A 22,226-nucleotide genomic window follows, 5' to 3' on the forward strand; every position below is an offset into this window, starting at 1 on the left:
CCTTTGCACGAGGGGATGCTAACTGTGCTCAGGGAGGGGATGGTGGAATAAACCTCTTGGTGAACCGGCGCTCTCCTTCCTCCCAACGTTCCACCTCTCTCCTGTGTTGGTGTTGAATGATTTCTTCAAAGGACATAAACACCACATTTCACCCCATTAAATGCGCCTTTCCATTTCTCCTGCTTGCTGGGAGTGAGCCAGACCTGCACCTGTCTGTCTGTCTGTCCCTCCCTGAGTGGTGTGGGGCAGTCTGAGGTCTAGTGCACAGTAGGTTTTGGAGTTGGTTTGAGTCTCCGTGGATAGTCAACAAGGATATCCAGGGCAGAGGCCAGAAGTTGTTGTTCCCATAGGGCTACAGGCCTTCCTCCGAACTTAAGTTGAGTGGTAAGAGAACAGAGATTCAAGACGTTAGCAGGAATCCCCTGTGCCAATGTGAGCAAAAGGAGGGAATTTTATTTTGGCATGGTGGGGATGCTTGCTTTGTGATCTCTCAGCATTGGAAGGTAGCCAGGCTTAAGAAAGCCTGAAATGGCAAAGACAAATACTTTTTCAAAGTTATTTGAAAAATAACTTTTTCAAAGTTATTTATTTATTTATTTATTTGAGAGAGAGAGAGAGAGAGATATCACAATCAGGCAGAGAGGCAGGCAGAGGGAGAGGGGAAAGCAGGCTCCCTGCTGAGCAGAGAGCCCCGATGCGGGGCTCGATCCCAGAACCCCAAGATCATGACCTGAGCCAAAGGCAGAGGCCTAACCTACTGAGCCACCCAGACACCCAAGACTCTCCATCTTTTGACCTCTCATTTCCTTCCTCAGCAGACCAACTCTCCCTGATACTCTCAGTGCAGGTGGGCAGAAGACAGCTGCTTAAGAGTTCCCAGTTCCCCGGACAGGCTGGCCGTCTTTCTCAGCCATGTGCCAAATTTCCAGGGAAGGAGCTTTGATAGACTAGCCAGAGTTAGGTGATCAGCCCTGGTCCAAGGTAACCGGATCCTTCTGAAAAAACATGGCAGCTGGAGCCTACAAGCGTAGGTCATAGGGACAATTAAGGGTCATCATTGATTTGACAGTTAATGGCTAACCACCCCCTCCAACACACACCCTTTCCTAAGACTTCTCTCTCCGCTGCATATGCCAAGACTTTCTGGTAGACCACAAGATGGGCTACCATCCCTGACAATGGGAGGTCACCCTACCTGAGTCAGTAGTTCCTTCTGATGGCGCCAGACCAAAGTCAGGAAGCAGGTAGTAGGTATCTGAGACAAGCCTGTGGGTCCTCTTGAAGAGTGAGAAACAGGGTTGAAAACTGTCCAGAGGTAGTCTGGTTTTCTGTGAACTCTAGGCAGAGACATTGGTATCTGGGGATGAGGACTGAGTGTGAGGGGTCTGGAAGGAGAGAGCACGGCAATCAGAATCCCCCAGTGGGGCAGAGCTGAGAGAGACCTTCTGGGGCCACGTGCTGCTTTTGCTCTGCTCCTACATACATCTCAGAGGCCCCAGATCATTGTTTCACACAGTCCTGTTTGCTCTAAGCGTTCTATAAGTTTATTCTGTTATTTGATTAATGTAAAAATTTTGTAGAAATTTAGAAATCACAAAAATCCAGAAAAGTGCAAAAAAGGAAACAGAAGTCACATATAAACTAATCACTGTGTATGCCTTAGAATATATCCTTAGGGTTTTGGAGGGGGTTTTTAAATGACTAGATTGCAGGGGGATGGGCAAAAAAGGATCATACTAAAATAAATTATTTTGAGGTCTGCTTACATGGCCTTTTACAACATTTCTGCACTTTTGGTTAGGGGATGGAGAAAAATCTCAGCTGCGTTTGTTGGCTCCCAGTTGTACCCTGAAGGGCTTTTGCCCCTCTGTTGACTTCTCTTTTCCTTCTGATAAAATGATGGAAGGCCATCCTCGCATTGCCCTCATGCCCGCCCCCACAGCTCTCCCGAGAGGGCCCTTCCAGCATGTTCTAGTGCCCCATGGCTGGCATGGAGGCTCGTGTGGTCACCTGTCTGGGGGGCTCCCACGGGCTTCCTGCAGCCCTGCTACTCTGTCCCTAGGCCTGCCCATTAGCCACCACCTGCCAGCTCACTGGGCTCTCTCCCCATCTCTACTTTGCAGGCGTGCACTCAGGGGTGGCAGAGGGAGCTACTCTGGAGCTGACCCACCAGCAAGTATCATCAGGTAACATCCACAACCAAAATAATCACAACCATATGCAGAATTCTCTTTCTAAACCAGTCCGGTGAAAAATACCCGTACAACCATGAAAGCTTATTTTTGCCTCAATTCTACGAGCCAGATAAGATTACTGCCGTTTTATAGGTGGAGAAACTGAGACTAGAACAATCAAGAAACGTGAGGCTAGAGCAGGACGTAGGGTCACTCAGTTTGTAAAAGGCAGACTGGAGATTTGACCCAGGTCTGGGCTGAGTCCGATGCCATACATCATTTTCTACTCCATGCTGCCTCTGGAACTAAAGAGGCAAGTGAGTAAAGAGCACAGATGGACTCTCTTGGGTCAGGGAGGTCAGGAAAACCAGTGGTCCTTCTTCAGCTGAGGGCTGCGACTGGCTCCCAGCACAAGAATCTCCTTTTGCAGAATTTGTTAAATCTCCAGATTCAGGACTCATCTCCTTGAGATTCTCATGTGTGGTATCTGGGGTGGGACCTGAGGCTCTGTATCATTACAGAGCTTCGCAAACAACTTGGAAGCACAGCCAGGTTTGGGGACTGCTGACAAAATAGTAACACCACTTGCCAGGCACAAGAGGCTTGCTGAGTAACAACCTGGCGTACTATTATCATACTCAGTTTAAAAGGTAGGGAGAGCAGGGCTCAGAGAGGTTAAGAAGTTTTCTCAAAGTCACACAGCTCAAATGTGAAAGAGGACTTTGATCGTGATTAGAGTCTGTGCTCATCTACCACCTTCAACCACTGCCCGCATGGGTACTGTGGCCTCAGGGTGTGAAAAATCTGATTGTATTCTGAGAGGCAAAGATGAGGAACACTTGATATTCCCGTCTGGAGATTTGGTCTCCTCAGCTTTCTTCGCTGAGCAAGACACATAAGAGAGGGCACGGGACATAGATTTGCAGGTGTGAAGCTAGTCCAGGAGCCGTAAAACTACCACATCCTCCCCACACAAGCCTAGGAACAGAAGGCCCTGTGCTTCCTCCAGGAGAAAGAGGGCCGATGAGAGAGCCTTCTCTGACCCATGGTTAGTTCGTGGGCCATTTTATTTTTGTTATTTTGGGCCAACTTCAGGATTTGGCCACTCTTCTGTGCCTGTCACCCCACCCCTCTGTTCTCCTAGGGTGACCCTGAGCCGCAAAACTGCTGTCTGCGTGGACTGGGGCCGACGTCACACGTCCATCTGCCAGGACCTCTGTGTCCAAACTCCGAGACATGGCAACCAATGGCAGCAAGGTGGCCGACGGGCAGATCTCCACAGAGGTCAGCGAGGCCCCCATGGCCAATGACAAGCCCAAAACTCTGGTGGTCAAGGTACAGAAGAAGGCGGCGGACCTTCCAGACCGGGACACATGGAAGGGCCGCTTTGACTTCCTCATGTCGTGTGTGGGCTATGCCATCGGCCTGGGCAACGTCTGGAGATTCCCCTATCTCTGCGGCAAAAACGGTGGTGGTAGGTGCTGTCCTGGCCGCCTCCCAGCTGGGTCTGGACCCCGTGAAGAGTGTCACCCTTGGGCATTTCCTGAGGGAACCTTAGGGGAAGGGCCCCCCCAAAGACCAGGACCCATTTCCTGTGTTTGTCCCTTTACCAAAAGTTTCCCAAAGGACGATTGTCCTTTGTTAACGATACCAAACAGTTCACCTCTTCATTTTGCAAAGAACGAGGGATATAGTTTGAGCAAAGAACATCTCGGACTGGATTTTGGCTGTGGGTGCTACTCTGAAGGCAGAGGGTAGGGAGATTGTGACTGGGACCCTAGAACGCCCCTCCATTATGCTCTCTGAATGGGGCTTCTCCTAAGCTTTGGGACCATGAGCATCTCTCTTCTCACCCCCACAGGGGCCTTCCTGATCCCCTACTTCCTGACACTCATCTTTGCGGGGGTCCCACTCTTCCTGCTGGAGTGCTCCCTGGGCCAGTACACATCCATTGGGGGCCTGGGGGTGTGGAAGCTGGCCCCCATGTTCAAGGGTAAGTCTGCAGAATGGGGCCACGTGGCAGTGCTCCTGCCCACAGAACTGTGGTGAAACCAGGGCCATCCCGACACTCCCAGCCCTCCTGGAGAGAGGGACCTTGTTCACTTCTGAACAGAGTGGAGCCCTCAAACGGGCCAGGTGGCAGATGGCAGCCCCAGCTAGGATCTAGGTGGACAGGAGGCCCCAATCCAGAGATGACTTGCCACCCCCTACCCCCGCCCCCTGTACACACGTCAGCCTGCCCTGTCCTGTAAGCTCATTTCCCCAGCCAGGGCTGAGTACGACTTTCTTTGCTTCCTTCTTCAGTTGCTCGACAGACCCTCAGATGAATACATGGAGGGCCTGGCAAGCCAAGACCCCAACCCCACCTGCAACCTGCCAGTGCTAGGCCCCAGACCCAAATTCTCCCTTGCTAGATGTGTGTGACCTTAGCTAAGTCCCTCCCTCTCTCTTAGCCTCAGGGCCTCCGTAACACCTGTTTCCAAGGTCCAGTGACCTGGTGGACATCATGGAAAAGGATAAGAATGACACTTCCTAGGATAGTTACTGTTATTGCTCTGTTAGACCAATATCATGATGCTGTGTCCGCCCGCAGGTGTGGGCCTTGCCGCTGCTGTGCTGTCATTCTGGTTGAACATCTACTACATCGTTATCATCTCCTGGGCCATCTACTACCTGTACAATTCCTTCACCACAGTGAGTGGCCCCTTGGACCACTCCTTCCAGAAGGAGCCAGAGCCCACCCTCCATCCACTGGACTACCATTCTGCTGATAGGGCTGTTCCTTGGGTTGGGGGAGAGGGGTGGGATGGTGTGTCTTCAGCAGCCCCTGTGTCCACACAAGTTGTAGCACTGTGAACCAAGCACCTGCTCCAGGCCAGACCCTGAGCCAGGGGCTTCGCTTGGACTGACTTCTAATCCTCCTGACTCCCCCTCTTAAGGTAGCTATTGTTAGCTCATTTAGGGTGGACTCAGATTGCCTGGGTTTGAATCCTGACCCCAGTGTATACCAGCTGTGCAACTTTGGAAAAGAGACTTAACCTCTCTGAGCCACAGTGCCCTTATTTATAAAATGATGGTGAAACCTGCTGCATAGAGTCATGAGGAGTAAGGAGTAAAAATGTGTAAAGGGCTTAGAACTGTACCTCGCAAAGAACAAGCACCATTCAGTGGTCACTGTTAACATCGATGTACAGAGTGTCAAATAGGTGGGATCTCTTACCCGAGGTCACAGAGCTGGAAGTGGCCCCAGGACGAACACACAAGACCTTATGGCACAGCTTGGAAAGCTGATTTTCAGAGTGAAATGATCAAGGTTCAAATTTCAGCTCTGACACTTAGGAGCTGTGTGATCTCAAGCAAGTGGCTACCCCTCTCTGATCCCCAAAATGGGGATCTCAATATGACCTGCATCTGGGAGCTGTTGGGAAGGGGAGGTGAGATCACGGATGGCTTGGAAGAGGCTCAGGGTAACATGAGGATGGACAAATTGCCCTAAGACCACATTGCCATCCCCTGGGGGCTCAGCAGACCTTGTCTGTGCCACTGTGCCTTTGCAGACGCTGCCGTGGAAACAGTGCGACAACCCCTGGAACACGGACCGCTGCTTCTCCAACTACACTGTTGTCAACACCACCAACATGACCAGCGCCGTGGTTGAGTTCTGGGAGTAAGTGTGGGGCTGTCAGAGGTATGGGGTGCCTGTCAGCCAGGGCCAGCAGGAGACAGAGGCATCCTCAAAAAGGTCATGGGAGCTGGTGAGGTGTTCCAGCCTCAGGGAGAAACAAGAGAGGGTGAAGCCTTCTCTTCCCCTGTAGAGAGCTGGGCTGTGGAAAGGGTCACTAGACACAAGCTAGAGAGAATGAATTCCTGCCCTCTCGTTCCTCTGCCCAGTGACTCCTGCCATCGGTCAAACCTACTTAGAAGCCAAAGGGCCAGGGAGCCAATGAGGTAGCCCCAGCAGCCAGCCTCCTGGGACACGGAGCAGGGTGGAGAGGGTGGAGGGTGTACCGCTGGAGGGCAATAGCACAGGCCAAGAAGGATCGCTAGGACAGGCCAATGAAATCCCAGTTCATCTGGAAAACCAGTCCACTCTACTTAGAGATGCAGAGATGTTTGGAATAAAGGCATGGTGCTCGCTTCGGCAGCACATATACTAAAATTGGAATAAAGGCATGCATGCGCGCGCGCACACACACGTATGCACACATGGTTCGTAGTGAAGGCTGTGCTGATTGTACCTTCAGAAGAGCACATTGTAGATGTGTGTGGAGGTATTGATTTTATAAAAGGAGGTCTTGGAATCCAAGTCTCTTTGGCATTAAGGAAGCATCTGTGCTGGGCAGCTTTCAAGGGTCTGGGAGCACCCTGGAAGGTTCCACGGCACCTTGCATAAGCTGCCAGGAGGAGCCGTGCTCAGGAGCTGTCAGAACAAGTGATGCGAGTCTCTTTGTGCAGAAATGTCCTTGATGAGGCTGTCTCCTTACAAATAAAAATCAAATTCTTCTCCGGCTGCTGCTTCTTTCCAGCATGTGCCACATACACTTCTCTAACACACCTTCAGCACTGTATTGAACCATGTAGTCAACAAATGTTTCTTGAACACCTACTATGTGCAGTCTGGTTAGAGACATGGCAAACAAAAGCAAACAAGCAGAGTGGCAACACCAGATGACCAGTACTAACAGGAGGGGATGCACGGGGGGCTATAGGGACCCCAAGATGGTACCTGGACTAGCCCAGGTGAGGAGTGATGTCTAAGGTGAAAACCACATAGGTGAGACCGGTGTTGGCAGGAGGAAGAGAATGCATGAAGGCTTGGAGGCAGGTGACAGCAAGCCAAGCATGGGTGAGGGGATGGGAATCATCAGTCTGATGAGTGTTGGAGGGGTTTCAGGGAGAGCTGAGACTGGAGAGAGAAGCAGGGCAAGCTCAGAGAGCCTTGCAAGGTTGGCCTGGGGAGGTTGGGCTTCATTCTGAGGACAGTAGGGTGCTATTCACTGCAGGGTTTTGAGCAGGAGGGGACACAGACATATGATTTAGAAGGATCCTTGGGGCTGGAGTGGGGATAGAGCAAAAGTGAAGGTGAGGGTCTTGCTAGGAGGGTACCAGCAGCCAAACAGGTGAGCAAGAATCCTGGCCAAAATAAGGAACCAGCAGGTCCCTTGAGCAAATAACACTTTCTACCCGTTAGTATAATGGACCCCACAGTCTCCTGCCAGCTCCTGGGTCTCACTGATCACAGATGTCAGCATGGTCACAGTGGAGGATATCACTACCTGGGCACCCCGAGGCCATTTCAGCTCCCACCAGCCCCATGTGACTTTCTGCTCTTTCCACTATTCCACCAGGCGGAACATGCACCAGATGACAGATGGGCTGGATAAGCCAGGACAGATCCGCTGGCCTCTGGCCATTACCCTGGCCATTGCCTGGATCCTTGTGTATTTCTGTATCTGGAAGGGTGTTGGCTGGACTGGAAAGGTAAGACATGTGCACAGTGGGGACCAGAAGGGGATGGGACTACAAGGGGATTCCGTCCTGCACAAGGAGTCTGCACTACCAGGAACCCCACTGAACCTGGAATGCAGCAAGTCCCTACATCTTGCTCTGCCTTGGTTTTCTTTTCTGTAAAATGGGCATAATAACATTACCTACCTTCTGGACAGTGTGAGGACGAAATGCAATAACGTAAGTCAGTTACACAGAGCCATCACAAAATAGATGGTAAACTTTGCTCAAGGACCATTGAGCAAACTGTCCCTGAGCATTGCCACTATTGGGTCCGTTATCAAAGGAACGAGACTGAGACAAAGTGAAAGTTATGCAAAGCCTAATTCTATGCCAAGCATTAGAAGTTAGACTGACTGGCCAGGGGAATGAGGCTGAGACAAAGTGAAAGTTATGCAAAGCTTTATTCTATGCCAAGCATTAGAAGTCAACTGACCGGCCAGGGCCGCCTCCGAAGAGAGCGACCACCCCCCTTGATCTTACAGGTTAGTTTTATAGGGCACAACCACAGACCTCTACGTATATGGCTTTGGCTGATTGGGTGTCTCCTACCTGTGTGTTTTAGTAACGGTTACCCGGAACCGATACTAGTAACTGCTGAGGCGTTTATCAAACAATAAAATGGCCTTGTTTTAGGTATGTGTTTTAGCAACGGTTACCCGGAACTGGTATCAGTAACTGCTGAGACATTTATTAAACAACAAAATGGCTACCTAGGCAACAAGGAGTCACTATGGCTAAGTAGGCCCAGGCAGGCCCTAGGGGTTTAACAGGTTTTAACGTGGAATCAGCCCCAACAGCCACCATACCAGGTTTTGTTCCAGAGTGATCCAGGGATGAACATTCCACATCCCAGCCTTGGAGGAGGAACAGAGATGGATCAATGAATGGTTAAATATTCAGGCTTTGTACTGAAATAGTCCTGAGTTTAGATCCCAGCTTGGCTGTTAACTTGGCTAGGTGGCCTCAGGCAGATCACTTCACCTCTCTGAAACTCAGTTTCCTCCTCTGAAGAATGGGGCTAATGTGTTTGTTTGCCAGGAGAATCAAATCGAATGGCATTTGGTAAAGCACTTGGCAGCTAACAAGAGGAAATGCATTTGTTTTTGTTTTTATTATAAGGGCAGAGCCAGGTCAAGCTGGGGGTCTAGCCTGGGGACACCTGGGGATCTTTCCAATTAAGTTAGGGGGAAGAGGCCTGGCTTCACTCCCACCCTTTTCCCCTTAAAGCTGCACCCCAGGGGTGTAGGGACAGAAGATAGTCCAGACCCTCACTGGACCCTGGCCTGAAGGAAACTTAGAGGAAACCTGAGTTCTGACAGCAAGTAAGAGAGAGAAGGAATTTGAACTGAATCATGCTGGAGCAGGGAGGTCTAGACTACCCAAGCTATTATGAACAAAACAGAATCTTCACAAATGCCATACTTGGACATGAATATGACTGATAAAATAAGTGCCCAATTCCAGTCTGGTGGGACCTATGGACCTACCAGTTCTCAGATCCGAAGCCGGTGTCTAAATCTCTCTGATGCATCCCTATTTAACAGGCAGGAGGAAGGCACAGGTGTCTCCCAACTCAAATTTAAGAAGCAGAAGAATGTAGAGCCTAAGGCTTCTAGAAGAGATAGACCAGAGCTTGAATCTCAGTCTCCCAATACCTAGCTATGTGTGCTTGGGCAAGTCATATCAACTCTCTGTGCCTCAGTTTCCTTATCTTTTAAATGGGTACAATAATAATACCTTACAAAGGTTGGCATAAAGACTGAGGAGACTAATCTATGTGGAGTATGTAGCATATGCCTAGCACCTAGTAGGTAGACAATACATGGTATCAATTGTCTTTTGACTGAGTCATCCAAGCCATCAATAAATATTTATTAAGCACCTTCTGTGTACTTGGCTCCATACTAAACATGGAAGACAGATTCAAGTGCAAGACCTAGGCAATATATATTAGGCATGTTGTATATCCTCATACAACTGACCTTTCTGAGTAGGCAGGTTGATTGTACCCATTTTCCAGACCAGAAAGAACAAGCAAGGGTCAGAGAGGATAAGAAATTGACCCAATGTCACACAGTGTATAGGTGCCACGGATAGTTTTGAATTCCCTTTTCCTAATTCCAAGTACAGTGGCTTTTCTAGTGGATCTTGGCTTCCTTTCCTAACCCTGAAGAATCTCGATCCATCCAGGGAAATGAACCTAACCCAGAGAACAGTTCATGCTGCCCAGAAAATAGGGTCACATCAGACTGTGAGATAACAAGGATTATTAAACTTGAAAATGGCTCTTTCACAACGGCAAGCAAAGAAATGTCGTTTCAGACAATGACATTAGTCTTTTGATTATCAAATTGGCAAAAAAATGTTTTTAATGATTATACTCAATGCTGGCAACTTTGTGGGGAAGGTGTGCTCTGAAATGCTAGACCAAGTTCCCTTTCTGGAAGGTAATTGGGCAATATGAATCATAAGCCGTGGAGAGGTTTATCCCTTTTAGTCAGTAATTTACTTCTAGAAAATTTTTCCAAGAATGGTATCATAATTTTGTAGACCAAGTATTATACACAGGGGTTTCCAGTGTAGTATTAGTGAGATTCACATGAACAGATAACAGTAGGAGAGATTTTAAAGAGGATGGTAGAACCTCCTGGAGGACTATTTTGCATAATTAAAAACCACATTGTTACGAGACAATAAAACAATGTTTAGTAAATAAGAAATTAAGTATACACTGTGTTTTTTTTTAAATTTTAAACATGTTAAATGAGAAAGCAAGCACATAATTGGAGCATCATTTGTAAGAAAGTGTGATCATACATGCATAACAAAGTCTTAAAAGAGGAACATTAAAATGTTAACATCCATGCATTTATGTATTAGGCATTTATTAAGTGTCTCCTATAAACTGTAGATTGTTCTAGGCACTGGGAGAACAGGTGAACAAGACAAGCCCTCTCCTTCGCATAACTTAAATTCTAGGGGCTGCTAAAGGGAACTTTAAGGTGTGTGTGTGTGTGTGTGTGTGTGTGTGTGTGTGTGTAACTTGAAAGTTTTCCTGACACCATGTTTTACTTGAACAATTTAGACAAAAGTTAAAAAATTAAGGAGGGGTAGGGGGAAAGGGAAAATCAGGTGCTGAGCTGGTCGGTTGAGACTCCAAGGAGAGGCCTCAGAAAAGTGGACAAACACAGTTAGGAATCCAGGAAGGCTTCTTGGAGGAAGACAAACTGGGAGTAAGCCCAGGGCCACAACAGACATGGATGTCAGTGAAGTGGGGGGAGGAAAAGAATGGGCACGCTGGAGGGGGCATCGTTGTCAACTTTACCCCCAGGTGGTTTACTTCTCCGCCACCTATCCGTACATCATGCTCATCATCCTGTTCTTCCGTGGAGTTACGCTGCCTGGGGCCAAGGAAGGCATCCTCTTCTACATCACACCCAACTTCCGCAAGCTGTCCGACTCAGAGGTGAGTGGCTTTCCCAGGTTCCCGGCCACCAGCAGCTGAGTTAAGGGCATGCCTGAGTCCTGAGCCACTATTTACCAGCTTTAGGATAAGTCATTGTACCTCTCTAACCTCGCATGTAAAGGGAGATGGTTGCCAGGTACAACTGGTTACCACATGTAAAGGGCCGTGGGCCCTGTGGCTAGGATCATAATTTTGACTGGTTTTTTGTTCATTCTACCTATAGGTGTGGTTGGATGCGGCAACCCAGATTTTCTTCTCCTACGGACTGGGCCTGGGATCCCTGATCGCTCTTGGGAGTTATAATTCTTTCCACAACAACGTCTACAGGTGAGAGAGCCCAGGGTCCTCTTTCTTCCTGGCCACGCCCCTCCAGGTCACGCCCCCTGTAGCCACGCCCCTTACAGACCCCCACCCCGGGGGGAATTCTTGTGGCCACTCCTTCCGGTTCCACCCCCTCCCTGGATGGGGTGGGGGCACCCACCCTGTGGCCCTGCGGCTCTGCTCCCAGGCACCCTCTTCTGCCCCTGCCGCTTGCCCCTCACTAGCCACTGCTCCTAGCTCACCTCCTTTGCCAGCCCCACCGTCACTGAGTCCACCCTTTCTTCTCTGCAGGGACTCCATCATTGTCTGCTGTATCAATTCATGCACCAGCATGTTCGCGGGATTTGTCATCTTCTCCATCGTGGGCTTCATGGCCCATGTCACCAAGAGGTCCATTGCTGACGTGGCGGCCTCAGGTCAGCGCTACGCATGGGAGGGCCGGGGCTCCTGGGGTGGGAGGGGCTAACACACGGGCTTCTGTGGTCATTACCGCCCTCACCAGTGGGAGCCCGAGGATGAGCATGCTGACAGAGGGAAGAGACCGTAGGAGGACGGTGAGACAGGGATGAGTGTGGTGTGTTGGCTCCAGGGCACTGAGCATCACTAGGTACCAGGCAGAGCAGGGAGCATTTTATGTGAAACTATCCAACACTGTGGAGTCCATGTTTTTTTATTCCATGTAGTAGGTGAGGAAATGAGGCCCATGGACCATGTTCACCAAGCTAGAGAGGTGATGGAACTGGAGTTGAGCAGAGGCCTGGCTGATCAAAAAGCTTGGGCTCTTAATCACCTGACCATACTGGCATTTCCAGCACAATCCTGCCTTTTGCAGGGAGAGGACCAACTCTTGCCCCCTGGGATATGAACCTTGCAACTCAGACATGCTTAAATCTTTGCTTTAGTCCACTTCCAGATATGTTCTCACCAAATAGTCAGCAATGCTGTAGGGTCCAGGAGAGCCCCAGGCACCCCCTGCTCAACTGGGAGAGCAGTGAGCAGGAGGGACCCACTCTGTATACAGCAGAGGCCCTGAGACGGGGAGGCAATGGGACTAGCTCCTTCCCCATCATGGAGAACTGGGCTGCTCATGTGGAAAGGAACTTTCTCCACTGATGTCTCATTTTCTCTACAAGGGCTAGCTCATTTCTCTGGCATTCCCCAGCCACCACCCCCTTTTCCTGAGCCAGACCCAGGGAGCTTACAATTTCTTTTCTTCTCCTTCCAGTGGTTCCCCTCCTCTCTTGACTAACCCCCACCCAGACACTCAAACATAGTATGTCCCAAACTGACCTCCTTAAACTTACTTCTTCTCTGTGCTCCCCACTGCAGCAAAGAGTGGCACCGTCCTGTACCCAGGACAGCCCCAGCATCATCCTGGACCTTTCCTTCACCTTCACTCTACAAACCAACCAATACCAGGACCTGCCCATTCCACCTCCTGAGTATCTCTCCATCTGGCCCCCTCTCTGCACCATCACCATCCCTGCCACAGTCCATCCTTTCATCTCACCGGTGCCCTGGCCTCTGGACCCAACACTACCACCTCCCCCACCCACGCACACTCTGTATCCTCGTCTAGGAAAGGGGGTGCTGACAATACTCACCCAAAAATTTACTCTGAAGATGAAATGCAATAAAGTTTAGAAAGTGGGGGGGGGGTGCTGGTATGCTGTAGGTGCTCAGTACTTTTCTTCTTTTTTTTTTTTTTTTTTGGCTTCTTTTTGATCCTTCCCTCCACAGGCCCTGGATTGGCATTCCTGGCATACCCAGAGGCGGTGACCCAGCTGCCCATCTCTCCCCTCTGGGCCATCCTCTTCTTCTCAATGCTGCTGATGCTGGGCATTGACAGCCAGGTGAGGACGCCCTCCCTGGCTCCTGGTGGAGCCCCCACCCAGCTTTGCTGGTCTGGGAACAAGCAGGGAGAGGAGGCCATTGACCACTGTCTTAGGCCCACAGGAAGATGACCAAGAGTTTCAGACCCCTAGACTGTTCCACATGAGACTTCAGGGTAGAGCAGCTCAACCACCTTCCACATTTTCCAGATCGGAAAACTGATGTCCAGAGGGAAGGGAGTCTCCTGAGGTCACAAAGAGAGGCAGAGGCAGAATCAGGCCTGGATCCTGGGGCTTCTCTGGCTCTACTGTCCCGAGAATGCCAGACCCCTTTGGTCTTGCTCCGGAGAGTCAAGCCCTGGGTGGGTCGGGGCTGGGGTCTGCCGCACTTGGCTGACCTTCGTTCCCCTTGAAGTTCTGCACCGTGGAGGGCTTCATCACGGCTCTGGTGGATGAGTACCCCAGGCTCCTCCGCAACCGCAGGGAGCTCTTCATTGCTGCTGTCTGCATCGTCTCCTACCTGATCGGCCTCTCCAACATCACCCAGGTGAGCTCATCGGGCCCCGAGTACACCTCTGGTGCACTGCCCCCAGGCCCGCTCCCAGGTCCTCTCTACCCCAGCCTCATGCCATTCCACCCTTCTTCTGTTCCTTGAGCACCATCTCTGTCCCAAGCCCTGTACAAACAGCAGTGAGGCAGACGGGACCCTGTCCTCAAGGTGAGAGGATGGGAGACACAGATACTGAGCTAGAAAAGATAAGACACAGCTGGAGAATACAGCCCCTAACTCAGCCTGGGGCACTCGGAACTGCTTCCAGGAGGAGGGGATACAAGAACCGAGTTTTTTAAAAACACACAAAAATTAGTCCATTTGGAGTTGGGCCTTTGACCTTGACACTGCCCCCTTCTTCTCGCTCCCACTTTTCTTTTACTATTGATATTGATGATCAGTCCTCTCTGCATTCAAGGCCCTCCTGGTCTAGCCAGAAGGCATACACATAATCGATGAATTATATAGTAAGCATAAATGACCTGAAAGCCATAAACTCAACCCTTTGGGTCTGCTTTATGATCCACAGAACTACCCCTGGATTCAAATACAGTTCATCCCCAGAATATTATTCATTTGTCCTTTTATTCCTCCATGGTTGTTAAACACTCACCATGGGCCTGTCATGACCTTGGAGATTCAGCCGTTAACGGGACAGACACAATATCTGCTCTCTTAGAGCTTGTGCTTTGGTGGACAAGACTGACAAATCATCTCACAGTGTGTTCAGTGCCATGAAGAAAAGGTGATAGTGAGACAGGGAATGACCAGTGAGGGTGGGAGGGGTGCTACTGCAGACAAAGTCATCAGGAGAGGGCCCTCTGAGGAAGTGGCAGTTGAGCTAAGACTGAAATGATGATGAAGAGACAGCCAGGGGAAGATGAGCATAGCAGGTGCAAAGGCCCTAAGGTAGGCATGGGCTTGTTAAATTTGAGGGGCAAAGGGAATGATCAGATAAGTAAAGTGAACAGAAGCAGATCATGCAGGAACTTAGAGGACAAAGCCTACAAATTTGTTTTTTATTTTATTCTCTCAACTTTTTGATGTGTTAAATTTATGTCCTTTTTAAGCCATGGAAGGTTTTAAGCAGGGAAAAGACATAACTGGTTTTACTTTATGGAGAGATGGCCTTGATGTCTAGCTTCTCTTTTAGTCCAGCATTCCCAGAAATGGGGCATTTCTCTTCCCCAGACATCTTCTTCCCAATTCCCAGGGAGTCGATGATCACACCCTCTCCTAGTTACAGGCTCTCGATTCTTCTTTTAGTCTTCCCTTAAGCCTCCTCGCTGCAGTGTTATCTCACATATACCTCGCCGGACTGCAGAGCCCCTGTTGGCTGTGAACTGAGTGTCTTGGGCCCCAGTGGGAAGTGGACCCCCCTCACTGCTTTTCCTCTTTTAGGGGGGCATCTATGTCTTCAAACTGTTTGATTACTACTCTGCCAGCGGCATGAGCCTGCTATTCCTCGTGTTCTTCGAATGTGTCTCCATTTCCTGGTTTTATGGTGAGTATCAACACTCCTTCTTCCTTCCCTCCCTCCCTCATCCATCCATTCATTCATTCACTTCTTCAATCATCATTCAACAGATAGAGCTTGAACACCAAGCCCTTTCTATACATTAGCTGACAACTGACCCTTGAACAACCCGAGTTGCAACAGCACAGCTTTCTTGTTCTGTGTTAAAACACAATACAGTATTTTCTCGTACTCATTTTGATACAAAATAGTACTCTACAGGTAATTTCTCTTCCTTAGGATTTTCTTAATAACATTTCTTTTACTCTAGCTAACTTTATTGCAAGAACACAGTATATAACACATAGAACATATGAAGTATGTATTAATCAATTGTTTGGTATTGGTAAGGCTTCTAGTCAACAGTAGGCTATTGGTGGCTGTTTTGGGGGAGTCAGAAGTTACATGTGGATTTCGACTGCATCAGTTGAGGGGGGCAGTCAGTGGCCCTAGCTGCCACTTTGTTCAGGGGTCAACTGTTTTCAGTCTTCACAGCAATCTAATAAAGTTAGCAGGGGGGTCTTGTGTTTAGGAGACACCATAAGACCGGTTAAATAAATTCATTTAAAGTGGGAGCCAAAATGTCTTCATAAATTTTGGGATAAGAGGGTTTGAGATTTTATCTAGAAAAGTGACACCAAAACTACAAAAGAAAAAGTTCCAAAGTGAAATATTTAACAAAAGTGGGGCTATGGTGAAAGGCACACACTCCCTTAGAACAAAAAATGGAAGAAACAATGATTTGATTTATTTTGTGGCCTGAGGTTCCAGATCCTCCCTGCACAATAGTCAAAAGGCTGTCCTTCCCTGCGCTTTCCTTATCCCAGCAAGACAATGTGTTTGAAATGTTTTCCTTGGTCCTTGATATTCGCTGTACTTTTTTTTTTTTTTTCCACCTGCCCCTCCTTGTCATCCCTCTCCCCCGCAATCAGTTTCCTTGCTGGGTCAGGGGTTTTGCCTAGTGACAGTCTTGAGAACATCTTGACACGGGTGGTGTTTTGCAAGATTTGTGGTTCTTCTTTGCAGCCTATCTCCAGTTGCTTATAGCACCAGAACACCGGGGAAAACCGCTCTGTCCAGCCGAGCTTTGAAGGAATGGCTGGGCTAGCTGTTGGGTGGGAGGGTCACTGAGAGAGGTGAGGACACGCTTTATAAGCATAATCTTTTGTTGGTGGATATTTTCATTGAGGTGCCTGGCTTTCTCACACAACCCACTTGCTGGGTGTTATTGAGTGCTTAGCTAACAAGGACCCCCTCAGAGCTCTGGCCGCTGTTACAAAGAGGCTGAAGCTCCTAGAGGTCGGGCTGCAGTCATACTGCCAGGAAAGCGGCAGATTGAGACTTTGAGCCTGCAGTGTCCACAGCTCATTCATCCCTTCTGCTCTCACTCGGAATGTCACAGGTGTTAACCGATTCTATGACAACATCCAAGAGATGGTTGGCTCCAGGCCCTGCATCTGGTGGAAACTCTGCTGGTCCTTCTTCACCCCAATCATTGTGGCGGTAAGGACAAGTCCTGGCCAGCCCTGTTGGAATCAGGCCAGGCCCTGCAGTGACTCCGGCCCAGAGAGAAACTTCTGGAGGCAAAAACGCCCATTCCCTGACAATACTACTCTATCCCATTTGTTGAGCATCTGCTCTGTGCCCTGCATGACACCAGAAACATTATGTCATCCTCGTAAACCTCAACAAAATGGGCCTTCTTGCCCCCACTTGACTGCTGAGGGCCCCAGGGTCCCCACGGCCAGCATCACCCAGCTAGCTGGTGCTGCATTCAGATCAGGTGGGCCTGATTCTGAAACCCAAGGCCATGGGCTCCAGGAGACCTCTCATCCTCAGCTTCCTCGATTCCTTCAGGCAGGAGGAAGCTGAGGCGTGAGCCGGCCTGGGACGGCTGCCCCAGGTCCATGCGGTGGGTTGGGCCACGGGGTAAGTTGTGTCCTGCACAAGTGCGCTCGGCAGAGGGCAGACTAGAGCCTGAAGTCCAGTCCTTGCTCTGTTTGCCAAGCTGGTTAACTTGGAAGAAGGGGAGCCTTTTTTATTGTCCTCCCAGAAAGGATCCCTTTTTCTGGTGGGCAGAGGGCACTGACTTCAAATTGTTTCTCCCAGAAGGGGTGCCTGTTTCTATTCCATACAAAAATGTCTTATGTAGTAGCAGTGGCCTTCGGTGCCGGATTCCCACGATGCTGGACCCTTGTGAGGGTCAGCCTCATGGCAAGGGAGGTGGTCAGTGAACCTATCAACTTCAGAGTCTAGGAAGGGGCCTTGGTTGTCCAATCGGGGGGACTGACTGTGTCCCATCCCCTCTCCTCTCCCCTCCCTAGGGTGTGTTCATTTTCAGTGCTGTGCAGATGACTCCTCTCACCATGGGAAACTATGTTTTCCCCAAGTGGGGCCAGGGTGTGGGCTGGCTCATGGCTCTGTCTTCCATGGTCCTCATCCCTGGGTACATGGCCTACATGTTCCTCACCTTAAAGGGCTCCCTGAAGCAGGTAAGTCCCTTCTTCACCCTTCAGGTTGCTAGTCCCCTTCCCCTACTGTGCTGGGCATGACCCCTACCCTTGTGGAGCTCACAGTCTAGTTAGGAAACAGACAACTCAATATCCATTGACAACAGAATGTTGGAAGTGCCATGATTTGAATAAACCAGGGAGATGGGTTAGCCCTGTCTGGGTTGAGGAGGGTTAAGGAAGGCTTTTTAAAAGAGGGGATAGCTAAGAAGAAGCCTAAAGATGAGCCAGAGATAAAAGTAGAAGCAGAAAGAATGTTCCTAGAAGGGGATGGGAAATATGTGCAAAGCCCAGGGGTATAAACAGCTTTTGGTAAACTGAAGGGAAATCAATGTGGCTGGAGGGTAGAGTGGAGAGGGATGCAGAGGGGGTGATAAGAGAGGAGGTTGGGGATGTAAGAAAGTCAGGCCAGCTCATGAAGGGCTTTGAAAATTAGGACAAGAACTCTTGATTTTAATCTTGAAGTGAATGAGGAGCCTCAAGGGTTTGAAACAGTTGAAGGGTGGGGTCTCTTGTATTGTGGGCTTACTCTAGACCCCGTTTGTGTGTTTGATAAAGACACAATGTGGTCTTGCCTTCAAGGTAATATAATGTAAGGCATGCTGTCCTTAGTATGGGCCCACTAGCACATTCTAGGTCCACACCAGCTATTTGTTAAATTATGTAGAATTCTCAAGTGACACAAGGCGGTGCTGGAGGTACTCAAGAGACATCACTAGATTAAGAGTAAGCTGAGAAGTTTTCACTGGGGAGAAGTGGATGATGAGAATATGGAGGGCCACAGCTAGGAGGCCTTGGATCTGTGGCTCGCAACCTTCTTTCTACTAAGATGGGCCTTCCAGTCCAATCAGAGCCAGAAGAGGGAGCTCTATGGTCTGTGGCCTAAGAAAGGCCTGGTGGGGGTCCATGTGCAACCCCTGGACCAGCCTCCTCCTTTCACGGATGCAGAAACCGAGGTCAAGTGAGAAGCCACTTTCCCACCCCTTGCCATAAGTTATTAGGAGAGCAGAGGCTTGTAGCCCCTTCTTCAGCTCCAGGCCCAGTGCTTTCATTTTCCACAGTCCTCTGCTGAGTGGCAAAAGGCAGTGAGGTCTGGGAGGGGCAGAGAGGCCGAAGAGGCTCATTTGAGGGGGTGGGGGTGAGCACAGCCTGTTCAAAGGCCCAGGAATGGGCACATCTGATGACAGCACATGCTCTGGGGGGGCAGGGTCTCCGGGAATATGGGGAGAGAAGGTAGGGGAAATTAATCCATTCAGGAAACGCGTATTCAACTCCTACTATGTGCCAGACAGTGTTCTCAGGGCTACCGACACAGTCATGAGAAAGACGGGCAAAATTCCCAACCTCCTGGGGCTTATATTCTAGTAGAGGAAGACCAACAATTAACAAAATAAAAACAGGTTAGATGGGGATGAGTACTGTGGAGAAAAATAGAGTTGAAGGGGGGTTCAGGGAGTGCTGAGTGAGGTCTTACTGAGACCATAACACTGATCCAAGACCTGAGCAGGTCTTGAGCGAGACCAAGCTGTGTAATTATCTGAAAAGCAGATTGTCTCAGACAGAGGGCACAGCAAGTGTGAAGGCCCTGAGGCAGGTGCATGTTTGGCATGTGTGAGGAGAAATGAGGGGGCCAGAGAGTATGGAGGATGTGGGGACAAGGCCGGAGTCTGGGTGCATTTTGAAAGCAGAACAGGCAGGGTAGACTTAGAAAGAGGTGGGGGGACCAAGCCTCCAGTCTTCCTCCTCCCCACCCAAATTCTCCCTGGTGCCTGCAGCGTATCCAGGTCATGATCCAGCCCAGCGAAGACATCGTTCGCCCGGAGAATGGTCCGGAGCAACCCCAGGCCAGCGGCTCAGCCAGCAAAGAGGCCTACATCTAGGGGTGTCTGGCGGCTTGCCGACCCGCCACTCTCACCCCCCAACCTGGCTGAACATGACCACCACTTGATGTCTGAAGATCCCGTCTATCTCAACCTACCTCGAGTGGCGAGTCCAGACACCATCACCATGCAAAGAGAGGGGAGGTGGGGGACAGTCACACCCCTGGTGGGCCCCGCCCTGGGCAAAGTTACCCAATGGCTCCAGCACCTGCAGGCTGGTGACCTTTTGAATCCGGGCCCCATAAGCATCAAGCAATCAGCCTTCGTGACTGCGCCGTAGATCATTTTTATCCTGCCAGCGAGTGTGATGTGGCGAGGCCACACTCTCCTGGCTTTTAGTCCTGTTCCTGACTGTTCTCTTACTGCCGAAACCCATGACTCTTATCTCGGACTTTGCCGGAGTTCGGTTCCGTTGGGACGCCGCTCTGTACACATGAAAAGGGCATTTTGTATAATGGGGATTTCCAGGGAGAGCTCCCTCTTAAGTGCAGGGAGCCCGCGGAGCTCTGACTTTCATTTTTTTGGTTGATCCTTCCCGAGGCAGCTTGACAAAACAACCCCCCAGGACCTCCATCAGTATTCCCCTGGAGCTGCCCCCGTGTCCCCAGCAATTTGCTGAGTGTCCTTCCTTGCCCCCCTCCTAGCCAGGCCAGGCGGATTGCACCTGGCCCAACGGCGATCATTCCAGATCATTCCAGGCAGCCCAGCTCCTTCACTCCCTCCTTGGAAAACTGCCACAAGCACAACTGATTTTGGTTTTATTATTATTGCCATTCTGGGGGCCTACGATCCCGCTGGGGAAATTCCCTAATCAGGAGCCCCATTTTCTTTAGACTGCCCCATTTTATGGAGCACAAATCAGGTGCAGAGGAAATCAAGGTGAAGGTGTGTCTGTCCTTGAGTCCAAATGCATGTGGTTATCTTCGCAGCTTTCCCTTCAGCTGTGTGCTCACTGCCGTCCCCGTCAAAAATGCTGCCTTCTTCCTTCATATTCCTCAGCGGGAATCCCCTCACTACCACTAAAATCTCCCCAGCCCACTAACTGAGGAGCTAGGGTTCATCCAGACCACCCCCACGCCCCCTCCCCGCAAAGTGCTTCCAAGATTAAACTGCTTCATCGAGAAGTGGTATTTGTTTCTGGAACTGGGCTCCGTGGCAATGGCGGCGGTGGCAGGTGGCAGGTCAGGCCAAGACAGTTTCTGGCAAGCTCCAGTGACTCAGCGTTTCTCCTTTGCCAGGAAGATGGGTTCCCATGTAGCAAATCGTATGTTGTGCCCTGTAGCTCCTTAGCTAGTTAGCTCACAAACTGTGTTTTACAACTAATCCTTAATAATTATGGTAAATAACTGTGACTGTGGGTTTTTTAATCTCTTGTCCTTCTCATCCGACAGTGACCAGCATACCCGTTCTTGCAATAAGGTATTACCCTCAGAATAGTAAGCACTTTCTTGTAGAGAAGCATACAGTACGTGTTCACATATAAAGGCACACACATAAACGTTCATCCTCACGCGTGGTATATAGGGTCTTATTTGATATCGTGTAGGAAACCTTTTCCTGAGGTCATCTGTAAAATAGTCTCATTGCTAAGGCATCCCAAATGCCAACTGGTGAATCCATGATCAAAATGCATATGTGTTGTTAAATTATAGGGTTTAGAATGAAAGGAACCCTTCACTGTGTCTCATGGTCCCCCCTCACCCCCCATCCTGTGTGAACTCCTTTAGAATAAGGGCAGGAAGACTTCTGACTTTCTCTTTGTTCTCTTCCATGTGAAACTAAGACCAAGTCTTTCTAAGACAAATGCAGTGTACTTAATGTTTGTATGCAAATCTAACTGAGATGTTTGGCAAGAAATCCCCTAACCGATTTCCATCCAAACCTACTTAATATAGCACAATATTACGTGTCGTACAATTCCAGTGAGAACTGTGAATATGTGTACCTTTTTTTAGTATTTGCCCTGGGGGAAAAGATATTGTATTATCATATATGCTTTTTTTGCAATAAGGATTTATTCTCAGAACACCAAGTAAATCTATCTCTATATAAAAAAATATATGTAATATATACATATTCAAACTATATACAGAGCCTGTTTTAAAAAAATTACAGTATTATTTAGAAAAATTATCTGTTCTATGGACCAAATGTAAAATATTTATAAATGAAGATGCATTTTAAATGTCTATAAATGGTGTCATAACTAGAGCACGGGCGTTATGTACGTTTCTAAGAATTTAGAGGAAAAATAATAAAGGTTCTATGATATACGATGTCAGACCTTCATTTCTTTGGGTTGGGGGCAAAATAGCTTCTTTCACTGGAACAACGACATATACACACAACACTATTTCTTCCCCAACAGAGAGAGAGAGGGAGATCGGGGCTCAAAAATCCAGCAAGATACAGCTGGGTTTTCCCAAAGTCCTGGAATGAGTGATTACAAAATGACTCTGAGCTCCC

At 49.3% G+C, this 22,226-nt stretch overlaps 1 protein-coding gene across 2 annotated transcripts in view; it reads left to right on the plus strand.

The window, feature by feature from the left end:
- The window catches only part of SLC6A1 (solute carrier family 6 member 1), a 42,419-nt gene extending 20,393 nt beyond the window's left edge, over positions 1-22,026 (plus strand). For both annotated transcript variants that reach the window (XM_045992023.1, XM_045992021.1), the window contains 15 exons: positions 2,124-2,186; positions 3,319-3,648; positions 4,036-4,167; positions 4,768-4,868; positions 5,732-5,841; positions 7,523-7,655; positions 11,017-11,151; positions 11,375-11,478; positions 11,764-11,888; positions 13,213-13,325; positions 13,720-13,851; positions 15,256-15,358; positions 16,773-16,873; positions 17,695-17,862; positions 19,656-22,026. In XM_045992023.1, coding sequence (XP_045847979.1) covers positions 3,411-3,648; positions 4,036-4,167; positions 4,768-4,868; positions 5,732-5,841; positions 7,523-7,655; positions 11,017-11,151; positions 11,375-11,478; positions 11,764-11,888; positions 13,213-13,325; positions 13,720-13,851; positions 15,256-15,358; positions 16,773-16,873; positions 17,695-17,862; positions 19,656-19,760 — 1,800 coding nt within the window. In that variant the 5' untranslated portion in view covers positions 2,124-2,186; positions 3,319-3,410 and the 3' untranslated portion in view covers positions 19,761-22,026. The remainder of the gene's footprint in view (positions 1-2,123; positions 2,187-3,318; positions 3,649-4,035; positions 4,168-4,767; positions 4,869-5,731; positions 5,842-7,522; positions 7,656-11,016; positions 11,152-11,374; positions 11,479-11,763; positions 11,889-13,212; positions 13,326-13,719; positions 13,852-15,255; positions 15,359-16,772; positions 16,874-17,694; positions 17,863-19,655) is intronic.
- Positions 22,027-22,226: the final 200 nt, after the last annotated feature.

The sequence above is a fragment of the Meles meles genome, chromosome 20 (assembly GCF_922984935.1).
Source record: "Meles meles chromosome 20, mMelMel3.1 paternal haplotype, whole genome shotgun sequence".
NCBI lineage: Eukaryota > Metazoa > Chordata > Mammalia > Carnivora > Mustelidae > Meles > Meles meles.